At 39.1% G+C, this 15,163-nt stretch overlaps 1 protein-coding gene across 8 annotated transcripts in view; it reads right to left on the minus strand.

The window, feature by feature from the left end:
* The window catches only part of LOC146829991 (uncharacterized), a 328,887-nt gene that overhangs the window by 119,425 nt on the left and 194,299 nt on the right, over positions 1 to 15,163 (minus strand). For 7 of the 8 annotated variants that reach the window (XM_085604233.1, XM_085604235.1, XM_085604231.1 and 4 more), the window contains 8 exons: positions 13,586 to 13,726; positions 12,838 to 12,978; positions 10,089 to 10,229; positions 9,335 to 9,475; positions 6,566 to 6,706; positions 5,812 to 5,952; positions 2,449 to 2,589; positions 1,703 to 1,843 (listed from right to left, as the gene is read on the minus strand). In XM_085604233.1, the coding sequence (XP_085460359.1) occupies positions 1,703 to 1,843; positions 2,449 to 2,589; positions 5,812 to 5,952; positions 6,566 to 6,706; positions 9,335 to 9,475; positions 10,089 to 10,229; positions 12,838 to 12,978; positions 13,586 to 13,726 (1,128 nt within the window). The remainder of the gene's footprint in view (positions 1 to 1,702; positions 1,844 to 2,448; positions 2,590 to 5,811; positions 5,953 to 6,565; positions 6,707 to 9,334; positions 9,476 to 10,088; positions 10,230 to 12,837; positions 12,979 to 13,585; positions 13,727 to 15,163) is intronic. The other variant, XM_085604234.1, reaches the window with a different exon arrangement.

Here is a 15,163-nt window from a genome sequence, read left to right on the forward strand (position 1 = left end):
TGTTTCCTGTCCAGGGAAGGCATGGCTTGGCAGTTCGGGCTGGACTGTTCCCATGAGGCACAGGGTCAGACTGATTTGCATATGGCCATGTCTGAACTGGGGTGGCAGAGTGGGCTAAAGAACGGTGATGAATCAAACCCAGATCTGTTGACTGGGTGTGAGTTTTTGATTGGTTCTGATGCTCCGTCCATCACCACCCCCTTTTGTACCGCTTTGTTTGCCATAAGTTGGCAGGGTATGCTCAGACGTGAGTCCCTTGCTCACTTTGCCACTGGATTCAAGCAAGACTGGCTGAAGACGGCTGAAATGCCAGAAACCGGTCCTAGGAAGCTTGTTTACGGTCCAGGGAAGGCATGGCTTGGCAGTTCGGGCTGGACTGTTCCCATGAGGCACCGGGTCTGACTGATTTGCATATGGCCATGTCTGAACTGGGGTGGCAGAGTGAGCTAAAGAAAGGTGATGGATCAAACCCAGATCTGTTGACTGGGTGTGAGTGTTTGATTGGTTCTGATGCTCCGTCCATCACCACCCCCTTTTGTCCAGCTTTGTTCGCCATAAGTTGGCAGTGTATGCTCAGACGTGAGTCCCTTGCTCACTGTGCCACTGGATTCAAGCAAGCCTGGCTGAAGACGGCTGAAATGCCAGAAACCGGTCCTAGGAAGCTTGTTTCCGGTCCAGGGAAGGCATGGCTTGGCAGTTCGGGCTGGACTGTTCCCATGAGGCACAGGGTCAGACTGATTTGCATATGGCCATGTCTGAACTGAGGTGGCAGAGTGGGCTAAAGAACGGTGATGGATCAAACCCAGATCTGTTGACTGGGTGTGAGTGTTTGATTGGTTCTGATGCTCCGTCCATCACCACCCCCTTTTGTACCGCTTTGTTCACCATAAGTTGGCAGGGTATGCTCAGACGTAAGTCCCTTGCTCACTTTGCCACTGGATTCAAGCAAGCCTGGCTGAAGACGGCTGAAATGCCAGACACCGGTCACTCTATATTTGTACACAGAAATTAAAAATAGAATGAATTATGCACTATTTTTAATGTAATTAATCGGTAGCTGGAATGATTGGACTGAAAACCAAACCCACGTAAAAGTATGTGAAAACATACTCTTTATTACTAAGTCCCATACACAAAAATGATTATGAGCAGGTTCATCTTATTCTAGTTACACGTGTAACATCAGGCAAAACAATTCATGTTAGAGACAACTATTACATCAAGTTTGTATTTTGGTCACCACATTGTTTACCCCGTAGAAGTCAGGAATTTTTGTAGCACCTGAAGTTATTTTTTGTTCCTCTATCATTATTTAACCAGCCTACCAAAATCCATACAGTCACTAGAGAGAGCAGCTAACCATGGCTGTTTGCCACAAGTCCTACTCTTTCTGGGGCCCACAACTACTTGTCAACATGAAACAAATACATTTGTGATCTTAGACTAAAAAAAATCTTCAAAGAAGCCTATAGAGGTGATACCAAAACCGAAGTATTCAAAGTCAAACTTTCCTGTTCCACGTAGACAGTATGGTGGAGGACATTGTGTCAGTAGTTTCTTTTGTGGATTTGGCACGTACTCTAGAAAGAGGGGCCTTCACTGTCCAACTCTAGTCAATCCTTTCATATTTCAAAATAGCCTCAACTGTATAACTGTGATCTGGAAATTGAAAATACAGACATCCTTCTGCTTAGCACATTACCGTTCGCCTGGAGAGGGCTGACGCATCAGAAGGTTTCTGGTTTACTGTCTTCTTATCAGTAGCCTTTTTCATTGCACCTCTCTTTGGTGATTCCTCCAAAGCCACAATTGACTTTTTATTTTGGAACAATGGCACATTTGTCTGAGGAAAACAAGTTTGATAACTTTTACTAAAAAAGGGCATTTAGCAATGAGCGGTTCATAAATAAAACTGCAGATTGTCTACCAAAATCCATGGGGTTGTATGTATTTTATTCATAACCCAATTGAGATCTCCTGGTATGCTTCAGAGATTAAGTAACAGATTATTAATCCGGACTCCACCCCTAAACACTTCTTAATTTGACATACCAATTTGTATATGCCTTTAAATTCAAATAAATTTAACTGTGCATTTTTTTATGAACATAACCCCTTAATTTAACCTGAAGATATCTTTATTTTTGCTACCTTTTCGTTAACCAGCCTACGGATGTCTACACTGTCACTAGTGGGAACAGCTAGATATAGCTATTTGCCACAAGTCCCACTCTTAACCGAGCCTAACATTGTCACTCTCAAACCACTACTAGTTGTCATCATGAAACAATCATATTGTGACCTGAGACTGAAAAAACTTTAAAGAAGCCAGTAGAGGTGATACCAGTCCTGAAATTTCGGTACTTCCTGTACCACATAGATACTATGGTGGAGGGCATTGTGTCAGGAGTTTTTTTATGTGGATTTGGCATGTACTTAGCACCCTACCGTTTTGCTGGAAATGACTGAAGCACCAGACGGTTTATGGTTTGCAGTCTTCGCAGCAGCAGCCTTTTTCATTGCACCTCTCTTTGGTGATTCCTCCATAGCCACAGTTGACTCTTGATTTTGGTTCAATGGCACATTCGACTGTGGAACACAAGTTTGAAAACATTTGCTAAAAAATAAATTTTGCAATTACAGGTACATAAATAAAACTGCAGATTGTCTATCAAAATCCACAAGGTTTTATCTATATTATTCATAACCGAATTGTAGCTCAGCTGCCACACTTCAGAGATTAAGTACCAGATGACTGACCCACCGTTGCGGTGCAATTTCCTTCTCTGCCAAGATGAAGTTGGAATCTCCCTCAAATGTAGAGTTGTCGCTACAGCAGTAGGTGTTTTCCTATATATGCAGATTTAAGCACCATGGACAATGACACTTCAATGGAAAAACCAAAAATGCCCTCCTCTACCAGTGGACACTTGAGGTGCCCTCGCAAAGTGGGAGTACACTGCCAATGACTAAATGTCTACTCGGCCTAATGTGCTGGGTAAAGGAGACTATAAAAGTGTTAACTGAAAGTCCAACCCCTGTGCGCAGCAGACTGCAACAGTAATGACTCCAACAGACATAGTGGCAGATCCATCACTCACATAAGACAACAAATATGTGACCACTTTTAGCATAATGTCCTCAATAATGACAACATGAGTGGAGCAGCTGGAATATTGTATGTGGTGGAATATCATCCATCCACAGCACCAAAAATTGACAATGCAACAATATTATTTACTTTTCTTCTCCAAATGATACCAAAAGCTATTGCAAAAGTGTACACATGGGTTGCTTTCAAAATCTGTGAAAAATACTATTTACATTGGAAAAATACTTTACAGTGATATGATGAGCAAACCAGTGACACAATGATTGACAGAAAAGTGAGATGAATTGTTGCGGGCAAAGTGTAGTGGGTTAAGTATATATCATATTCAGAGGCACTCATCACTTTATATTTTAAGTAGGCCTGGGCGAAGCACTACGCTACGCTCGCGTAGTTTGCAAAGTTCGTACTACTTCGCACTACGCGAACTGCACGTAGCACAGTGCGAACACGCGTAGCGTAGTGTTGTGTAGTGCTGCGGTCATTTTTTGCTTGCTCACGGTCCTCAACGTCAAGTTGGCGACCGCGAGCAAGCAAAATGACATCCTGGCGAGACTTTTTCCTTGTTCGCGATCGCGAGCATGGAAAATAAACCTCCCGGCGAGATTCCCAACGCGAGAAGGTCAGGTTCCTCATTGCGAGGGGTCGCGTATGCTCGCGACCGCTCGCGATGAGAAACTACCAGTTCGCGTTGAGAAAGCTGCAGCTCGAGCAAAAATCTACTCGAGCAGCAGAAAACTACAGCTCGCACTGTGCAAGATGCCATTTTCAATGATTGCACAGTGCCGGTTGCATGTCCGCACTGTGCAATCATTGAAAACAACATCTTGCACAGTGCGAACATGTTACTTCTCAGTTCGCGAAGTGCTACGCGTAGCTCGCGCAGTGCGAACTTCACTTTGCGTAGCTTCGCGAAGTGCTACTTCGCGAACTACGCCCACCCTTAATTTTAAGACTATTGTGTATATCCCACAAAACACAAATTGAACAGCTGCTTTATTTAAACCTTACTTTCCTTAAGATTTTACCAAATTCAAATTAACTTTCTCGTTGTAAAGATATTGTTGAAATTTGCTATCTTCTCAATATTTACTTCGAGCCACCTGAAAAAGTTGTTTTTGAGATTTTGTGTGAGAGCATCGTGGCAGACAATACTTGGTTAGTCAAATGCCATTTATGAAAGTATGATCTTTTACGCATCCTATCACACAGCAGCTTCAAAGCCCAATTAAAGTTAGAGTATGATGTGGGAAAGAAACATTTAGCAGGAAAGCTACCGTCCTGCAGCTGTTGTTTAGGTTCAGGAACAGTAGATGGGAATCACTTTGTTTGTTGTTCTAGTCCAAGATATTTTCAAAGAGACAAAATGCAAATCTAAGGGCTCAGTTTCTAGACACTTTGTGACAGATGTGCAAAGGGCTTGAGTTGCGCTTGAGTCAAACAAGGTGAAGCAAGGCAACACAAGTCTGTAAGTGGGATTTGCTGCCTCCGCTTTACACATTAAAAAATGACAATGCCTTCAAAGATTGGTTTTGCTCGGCAAGGTGTCCCTTCATGAAGAAATAAATACCTTAGCGTAATGAAGACACCCTTGCCTTGTAATAAAGCCTTAGTTAAAGCCAGTCAGCACAAGGTACGGAAGAAGAATTAAGCAGCAGAAATGCACCATATCTTTGTAAAAACAGCAGATGATTGATGGCGCTATATAACTCAATGTAGCCAGTATGTTGCCTTGCTGCACTGTGTGACGTGCGTGTAAATCTGGACCTTTGATTCTGTCAGTAAAAGAAGCCAGACATATTAATTAATTTTAAGATGTATTTCACACCTGTTTTAAATGGTACTATTAAAGACTTGGACTATGTGGGGCATAAATACAAAGACATGTCAGAGTACGTAAAGTACTACTTCTCCATTGTACTTTCGTACATGCCCTACTACATTAGCCAGAAAACACTCAAGATGGGAATAATAATAAAACATTCACTCTATATTTGTACACAGAAATTAAAAATAGAATGAATTATGCACTATTTTTAATGTAATAAATAGGAAGCTGGAATGATTTGGACTGACAACCAAACCCACGTAAAAGTATGTGAAAACATACTCTTTATTACTAAGTCCTATACACAAAAATAATTATGAGCAGGTTCATCTTTTTCTAGTTACACGTGTAACATCAGGCAAAACAATTCATGTTAGAGACAACTATTATATCAAATTTGTATTTTAGTCTCCACATTGTCTACCCCGTAGAAGTCAGGAATTTTGGTAACACCTGAAGGTTTTTTTTGTTCCTCTATCATCAGTTAACCAGCCTACCAAAATCCATACAGGCACTAGAGAGAGCAGCTAATTATGGCTGTTTGCCCCAAGTCCTACTCTTTCTGAAGCCCAAAACTACTTGTCAACATGAAACAAATACATTTGTGATCTTAGACTAAAAAAACATCTTCAAAGAAGCCTATAGAGGTGATACCAAAACCAAAGTATTCAAAGTCAAACTTTCCTATGCCACATAGACAGTATGGTGGAGGACATTGTGTCAGTAGTTTCTTATGTGGATTTGGCATGTACTTTAGAAAGTGGGGTCTTCACTGTCCAAATTAGTCAATCATTTGATATTTCAAAATAGCCTCAACTGTATAACTGTGATCTGGAAATTGAAAATACAGACATCCTTCTGCTTAGCACATTACCGTTCGCCTGGAGAGGGCTGACGCACCAGAAGGTTTCTGGTTTACTGTCTTCTTATCAGTAGCCTTTTTCATTGCACCTCTCATTGGTGATTCCTCCAAAGCCACAATTGACTTTTTATTTTGGACCAATGGCACATTTGTCTGAGGAAAACAAGTTTGATAACTTTTACTAAAAAAGGGCATTTAGCAATGAGCGGTTCATAAATAAAACTGCAGATTGTCTACCAAAATCCATGGGGTTGTATGTATTTTATTCATAACCCAATTGAGATCTCCTGGTACGCTTCAAAGATTACGTAACAGATTGCTAATCCGGACTCCACGCCTAAACACTTCTTAATATGACATACCAATTTGTATATGCCTTTAAATTCAAATAAATGTAACTGTGCATTTTTTTATGAACATAACCCCTTAATTGAACCTGAAGATATCTTTATTTTTGCTACCTTTTCGTTAACCAGCCTATGGATATCTACACTGTCACTAGTGGGAACAGCTAGCTATAGCTATTTGCCACAAGTCCCACTCTTAACCGAGCCTAAAATTGTCACTGTCAAACCACTACTAGATTGTCATCATGAAACAATCACATTTGTGACCTGAGACTGAAAAAACTTTAAAGAAGCCAGTAGAGGTGACACCAGTCCTGAAATTTCTGTACTTCCTGTACCACATAGATACTATGGTGGAGGGCATTGTGTCAGGAGTTTTTTATGAGGATTTGGCATCGACTCTCTTCTTAGCACCCTACCGTTTTGCTGGAAATGACTGAAGCGCCAGACGGTTTACGGTTTGCTGTCTTCGCAGCAGCAGCCTTTTTCATTGCACCTCTCTTTGGTGATTCCTCCATAGCCACAGTTGACTCTTGATTTTGGTTCAATGGCACATTTGTCTGTGGAACACACATTTCAAAACATTTACTAAAAAATAAATTTTGCAAGTACAGGTACATAAATAAAACTGCAGATTGTCTTCCAAAATCCACAAGTTTTTATGTATATTATTCATAACCGAATTGTAGCACAGCTCCCACACTTCCGAGATTAAGTACCAGATGACTGACCCACAGTTGTGGTGCATTTTCCTTCTCTGCCAAGATGAAGTTGGAATCTCCGTCAAATGTAGAGTTGTCGCTGCAGCAGTAGGTGTTTCTCTATCTATGCAGATTTAAGCACCATGGACAAAGACACTTCAATGGAAAAACCAAAAATGCCCTCCTCTACCAGTGGACACTTGAGGTGCACTCGCAAAGTGGGAGTACACTGCCAATGACTAAATGTCTACTCTGCCTAATGTGCTGGGTAAAGTAGACTATAAAAGTGTTAACTGAAAGTCCAAACCCTGTGCGCAGCAGACTGCAACAGTAATGACTCCAACAGACATAGTGGCAGATCCATCACTCACATAAGACAACAAATATGTGACCACTTTTAGCATAATGTCCTCAATAATGACAACATAAGTGGAGCAGCTGGAATATTGTATGTGGTGGAATATCATCCATCTACAGCACCCAAAATTGACAATGCAACAATATTATTTACTTTTCTTCTCCAAATGATACCAAAAGCTATTACAAAAGTGTACTCATGGTTTGCTTTGAAAATCTGTGAAAAGTACTCCTTACAATGGAAAAATACTTTAGAGTGATATGATGAGCAAACCAGTGACACAATGATTGGCAGAAAAGTGAGATGAACTGTTCCGGGCAAAGTGCAGTGCGTTAAGTATATATCATATTCAGAGGCACCCATCACTTTATATTTTAAGACTATTGTTTATATCCCACAAAACACAAATTGCACAGCTGCTTTATTTAAACCTTACTTTCTTTAAGATTTTACCAAATTCAAATTATCTTTCTCATTGTAAAGATATTGTTGAAATTTGCAATCTTCTCAATATTTACTTCGAGCCACATGAAAAAGTTGTTTTTGAGATGTTGTGTGAGAGGATCGTGGCAGACAATACATGGTTAGTCAAAGGCCATTTATGAAAGTATGATCTTTTACGCATCCTATCACACAGCAGTTTCAAAGTCCAATTAAAGTTAGAGTATGATGTGGGAAAGAAACATTTAGCAGGAAAAGCTACCGTCCTGCAGCTGTTGTTTAGGTGCAGGAACACTAGATGGGAATCACTTTCATTGTTGTTCTAGTCCAAGATATTTTCAAAGAGACAAAATGCAAATCTAAGGGCTCAGTTTCTAGACACTTTGTGACAGATGTGCAAAGGGCTTGATTTGCTCTTGAGTCAAACAAGGTGAAGCAAGGCAACACAAGTCTGAAAGTGGGATTTGCTGCCTCCGCATTACACATTCAAAAATGACAATGCCTTCAAAGATTGGTTTTGCTCGGCAAGGTGTCTCTTCATGAAGAAATAAATTCCTTAGTGTAATGAAGACACCCTTGCCTTGTAAGAAAGCCTTAGTTAAAGCCAGTCAGCACAAGGTACGGAAGAAGAATTAAGCAGCAGAAATGCACCATATCTTTGTAAAAACAGCAGATTATTGATGGCGCTATATAACGCAATGCAGACAGTATGTTGCTTTGCTGCACTGTGTGACATGAGTGTAAATCTGGACCTTTAATTCTGTCAGTAAAAGAAGCCAGACATATTAATAAATTTTAAGATGTATTTCTCACCTGTTTTAAATGGTACTATTAAAGACTTGGACTATGTGGGGCATAAATACAAAGACATGTCAGAGTACGTAAAGTACTACTGCTCCATTGTACTTTCATACATGCCCTACTACATTAGCCAGAAAACACTCAAGATGGGAATAAAAATGAAACATTCACTCTATATTTGAATACAGAAATTAAAAATAGAATGAATTATGCACTATTTTCTATGTAATTAATCGGAAGCTGGAATGATTTGGACTGAAAACCAAACCCACGTAAAAGTATGTGAAAACATACTCTTTATTACTAAGTCCTATACACAAAAATAATTATGAGCAGGTTCATCTTTTTCTAGTTATACGTGTAACATCAGGCAAAACAATTCATGTTAGAGACAACTATTAGATCAAGTTTGTATTTTAGTCTCCACATTGTCTACCCCGTAGAAGTCAGGAATTTTGGTAGCACCTGAAGTTATTTTTTGTTCCTCTATCATTATTTAACCAGCCTACCAAAATCCATACAGGCACTAGAGAGAGCAGCTAACTATGGCTGTTTGCCTCAAGTCCTACTCTTTCTGGGGCCCAAAACTACTTGTCAACATGAAACAGATACATTTGTGATCTTAGACTAAAAAAAAATCTTCAAAGAAGCCTATAGAAGTGATACCAAAACCGAAGTATTCAAAGTCAAACTTTCCTGTTCCACGTAGACAGTATGGTGGAGGACATTGTGTCAGTAGTTTCTTATGTGGATCTGGCATGTACTCTAGAAAGAGGGGTCTTCACTGTCCAAATTTAGTCAATCATTTGATATTTCAAAATAGCCTCAACTGTATAACTGTGATCTGGAAATTGAAAATACAGACATCCTTCTGCTTAGCACATTACCGTTCGCCTGGAGAGGGCTGACGCACCAGAAGGTTTCTGGTTTACTGTCTTCTTAGCAGTAGCCTTTTTCATTGCACTTCCCTTTGGTGATTCCTCCAAAGCCACAATTGACTTTTTATTTTGGAACAATGGCACATTTGTCTGAGGAAAACAAGTTTGATAACTTTTACTAAAAAAGGGCATTTAGCAATGAGCGGTCCATAAATAAAACTGCAGATTGTCTACCAAAATTCATGGGGTTGTATGTATTTTATTCATAAACCAATTGAGATCTCCTGATACACTTCAGAGATTACGTAACAGATTGTTAATCCGGACTCCACCCCTAAACACTTCTTAATATGACATACCAATTTGTATATGCCTTTAAATTCAAATAAATGTAACTGTGCATTTTTTTATTAACATAACCCCTTAATTGAACCTGAAGATATATTTATTTTTGCTACCTTTTCCTTAAACAGCCTATGGATATCTACACTGTCACTAGTGGTAACAGATAGCTATAGCTATTTGCCACAAGTCCCACTCTTAACCGAGCCTAAAATTGTCACTGTCAAACCTCTACTAGTTGTCATCATGAAACAATCACATTTGTGCCCTGAGACTGAAAAAACTTTAAAGAAACCAGTAGAGGTGATACCAGTCCTGAAATTTCTGTACTTCCTGTACCACATAGATACTATGGTGAAGGGCATTGTGTCAGGAGTTTTTTTATGTGGATTTGGCATGTACTCTCTTCTTAGCACCCTACCGTTTTGCTGGAAATGACTGAAGCGCCAGATGGTTTACGGTTTGCAGCAATCGCAGCAGCAGCCTTTTTCATTGCACCTCTCTTTGGTGATTCCTCCATAGCCACAGTTGACTCTTGATTTCGGTTCAATGGCACATTCGTCTGTGGAACACACATTTCAAAACATTTACTAAAAAATACATTTTGCCATTACAGGTACATAAATAAATCTGCAGATTGTGTATCAAAATCCACAAGGTTTTATGTATATTATTCATAACCGAATTGTAGCTCAGCTGCCACACTTCAGAGATTAAGTACCAGATGACTAAACCACCGTTGCGGTGCAATTTCCTTCTCTGCCAAGATGAAGTTGGAATCTCCGTCAAATGTAGAGTTGTCGCTACAGCAGTAGGTGTTTCTCTATCTATGCAGATTTAAGCACCATGGACAATGACACTTCAATGGGAAAACCAAAAATGCCCTCCTCTACCAGTGGACACTTGAAGTGCACTCACAAAGTGGGGGTACACTGCCAATGACTAAATGTCTACTCTGCCTAATGTGCTGGGTAAAGTAGACTATAAAAGTGTTAACTGAAAGTCCAACCCCTGTGCGCAGCAGACTGCAACAGAAATGACTCCAACAGACATAGTGGCAGATCCATCACTCACATAAGACAACAAATATGGGACCACTTTTAGCATAATGTCCTCAATAATGACAACATGAGTGGAGCAGCTGGAATATTGTATGTGGTAGAATATCATCCATCTACAGCACCCAAAATTGACAATGCAACAATATTTTTTACTTTTCTTCTCCAAATGATACCAAAAGCTATTGCAAAACTGTACACATGGGTTGCTTTCAAAATCTGTGAAAAATACTATTTACATTAGAAAAATACTTTACAGTGATATGATGAGCAAACAAGTGACACAATGATTGGCAGAAAAGTGAGATGAATTGTTCCGGGCAAAGTGTAGTGGGTTAAGTATATATCATTTTCAGAGGCACCCATCACTTTATATTTTAGGACTATTGTTTATATCCCACAAAACACAAATTGAACAGCTGCTTTATTTAAACCTTACTTTCTTTAAGATTATACCAAATTCAAATTATCTTTCTCGTTGTAAAGATATTGTTGAAATTTGCTATCTTCTGAATATTTACTTCGAGCCACCTGAAAATGTTGTTTTTGAGATTTTGTGTGAGAGCATCGTGGCAGAAAATACTTGGTTAGTCAAATGCCATTTATGGAAGTATGATCTTTTACGCATCCTATCACACAGCAGCTTCAAAGCCCAATTAAAGTTAGAGTATGATGTGAGAAAGAAACATTTAGCAGGAAAAGCTAACGCCCTGCAGCTGTTGTTTAGGTTCAGGAACAGTAGATGGGAATCACTTTGATTGTTGTTCTAGTCCAAGATATTTTCAAAGGGACAAAATGCAAATTTAAGGGCTCAGTTTCTAGACACTTTATGACAGATGTGCAAAGGGCTTGAGTTGCGCTTGAGGCAACACAAGCCTGTAAGTGGGATTTGCTGCCTCCGCATTACACATTCTAAAATGACAATGCCTTCAAAGATTGGTTTTGCTCAGCAAGGTGTCCATTCATGAAGAAATAAACTCCTTAGCGTAATGAAGACACTCTTGCCTTGTAAGAAAGCCTTAGTTAAAGCCAGTCAGCACTAGGTACGGAAGAAGAATTAAGCAGCAGAAATGCACCATATCTTTCTAAAAACGGCAGATTATTGATGGCGCTATATAACGCAATGCAGACAGTATGTTGCCTTGCTGCACTGTGTGACATGCGTGTAAATCTGGACCTTTGATTCTGTCAGTAAAAGAAGCCAGACATATTAATTAATTTTAAGATGTATTTCTCACCTGTTTTAAATGTTACTATTAAAGACTTGAACTATGTGGGGCATGAATACAAAAACATGTCAGAGTACGTAAAGTACTACTTCTCCATTGTAATTTCATACATGCCCTACTACATTAGCAAGAAAACACTCAAGATGGGAATAAAAATGAAACAGTCACTCTATATTTGTATACAGAAATTAAAAATAGAATGAATTATGCTCTATTTTTAATGTAATTAATCGGAAGCTGGAATGATTTGGACTGAAAACCAAACCCACGTAAAAGTATGTGAAAACATACTCTTTATTACTAAGTCCTATACACAAAAAAAATTATGAGCAGGTTCATCTTTTTCTAGTTATACGTGTAACATCAGGCAAAACAATTCATGTTAGAGACAACTATTATATCAAGTTTGTATTTTAATCTCCACATTGTCTACCCCGTAGAAGTCAGGAATTTTGGTAGCACCTGAAGTTATTTTTTGTTCCTCTATCATTATTTAACCAGCCTACCAAAATCCATACAGGCACTAGAGACAGCAGCTAACCATGGCTGTTTGCCACAAGTCCTACTCTTTCTGGGGCCCAAAACTACTTGTCAACATGAAACAAATACATTTGTGATCTTAGACTAAAAAAAATCTTCAAAGAAGCCTATAGAGGTGATACCAAAACCGAAGTATTCAAAGTCAAACTTTCCTGTTCCACGTAGACAGTATGGTGGAGGACATTGTGTCAGTAGTTTCTTATGTGGATCTGGCATGTACTCTAGAAAGAGGGGTCTTCACTGTCCAAATTTAGTCAATCATTTGATATTTCAAAATAGCCTCAACTGTATAACTGTGATCTGGAAATTGAAAATACAGACATCCTTCTGCTTAGCACATTACCGTTCGCCTGGAGAGGGCTGACACACGAGAAGGTTTCTGGTTTACTGTCTTCTTAGTAGTAGCCTTTTTCATTGCACCTCCCTTTGGTGATTCCTCCAAAGCCACAATTGACTTTTTATTTTGGAACAATGGCACATTTGTCTGAGGAAAACAAGTTTGATAACTTTTACTAAAAAAGGGCATTTAGCAATGATCTGTCCATAAATAAAACTGCAGATTGTCTACCAAAATCCATGGGGTTGTATGTATTTTATTCATAAACCAATTGAGATCTCCTGATACACTTCAGAGATTACGTAACAGATTGTTAATCCGGACTCCACCCCTAAACACTTCTTAATATGACATACCAATTTGTATATGCCTTTAAATTCAAATAAATGTAACTGTGCATTTTTTTATTAACATAACCCCTTAATTGAACCTGAAGATATCTTTATTTTTGCTACCTTTTCCTTAAACAGCCTATGGAGATCTACACTGTCACTAGTGGTAACAGATAGCTATAGCTATTTGCCACAAGTCCCACTCTTAACCGAGCCTAAAATTGTCACTGTCAAACCTCTACTAGTTGTCATCATGAAACAATCACATTTGTGCCCTGAGACTGAAAAAACTTTAAAGAAACCAGTAGAGGTGATACCAGTCCTGAAATTTCTTCCTGTACCACATAGATACTATGGTGAAGGGCATTGTGTCAGGAGTTTTTTATGTGGATTTGGCATGTACTCTCTTCTTAGCACCCTACCGTTTTGCTGGAAATGACTGAAGCGCCAGATGGTTTACGGTTTGCAGCAATCGCAGCAGCAGCCTTTTTCATTGCACCTCTCTTTGGTGATTCCTCCATAGCCACAGTTGACTCTTGATTTCGGTTCAATGGCACATTCGTCTGTGGAACACACATTTCAAAACATTTACTAAAAAATACATTTTGCCATTACAGGTACATAAATAAATCTGCAGATTGTGTATCAAAATCCACAAGGTTTTATGTATATTATTCATAACCGAATTGTAGCTCAGCTGCCACACTTCAGAGATTAAGTACCAGATGACTAACCCACCGTTGCGGTGCAATTTCCTTCTCTGCCAAGATGAAGTTGGAATCTCCGTCAAATGTAGAGTTGTCGCTACAGCAGTAGGTGTTTCTCTATCTATGCAGATTTAAGCACCATGGACAATGACACTTCAATGGGAAAACCAAAAATACCCTCCTCTACCAGTGGACACTTAAAGTGCACTCACAAAGTGGGAGTACACTGCCAATGACTAAATGTCTACTCTGCCTAATGTGCTGGGTAAAGTAGACTATAAAAGTGTTAACTGAAAGTCCAACCCCTGTGCGCAGCAGACTGCAACAATAATGACTCCAACAGACATAGTGGCAGATCCATCACTCACATAAGACAATAAATATGGGACCACTTTTAGCATAATGTCCTCAATAATGACAACATGAGTGGAGCAGCTGGAATATTGTATGTGGTGGAATATCATCCATCTACAGCACCCAAAATTGACAATGCAACAATATTTTTTACTTTTCTTCTCCAAATGATACCAAAAGCTATTGCAAAAGTGTACACATGGGTTGCTTTCAAAATCTGTGAAAAATACTATTTACATTGGAAAAATACTTTACAGTGATATGATGAACAAACCAGTGACACAATGATTGGCAGAAAAGTGAGATGAACTGTTCCGGGCAAAGTGCAGTGGGTTAAGTATATATCATATTCAGAGGCATCCATCACTTTATATTTTAAGACTATTGTTTATATCCCACAAAACACAAATTGCACAGCTGCTTTATTTAAACCTTACTTTCTTTAAGATTTTACCAAATTCAAATTATCTTTCTCGTTGTAAAGATATTGTTGAAATTTGCAATCTTCTCAATATTTACTTCGAGCCACATGAAAAAGTTGTTTTTGAGATGTTGTGTGAGAGGATCGTGGCAGACAATACATGGTTAGTCAAAGGCCATTTATGAAAGTATGATCTTTTACGCATCCTATCACACAGCAGTTTCAAAGTCCAATTAAAGTTAGAGTATGATGTGGGAAAGAAACATTTAGCAGGAAAAGCTACCGTCCTGCAGCTGTTGTTTAGGTGCAGGAACAGTAGATGGGAATCACTTTCATTGTTGTTCTAGTCAAATATATTTTCAAAGAGACAAAATGCAAATCTAAGGGCTCAGTTTCTAGACACTTTATGACAGATGTGCAAAGGGCTTGAGTTGCGCTTGAGGCAACACAAGCCTGTAAGTGGAATTTCCTGCCTCCGCATTACACATTCTAAAATGACAATGCCTTCAAAGATTGGT

The sequence above is a fragment of the Triturus cristatus genome, chromosome 5_1, assembly GCF_964204655.1.
Source record: "Triturus cristatus chromosome 5_1, aTriCri1.1, whole genome shotgun sequence".
NCBI classification, from domain to species: domain Eukaryota; kingdom Metazoa; phylum Chordata; class Amphibia; order Caudata; family Salamandridae; genus Triturus; species Triturus cristatus.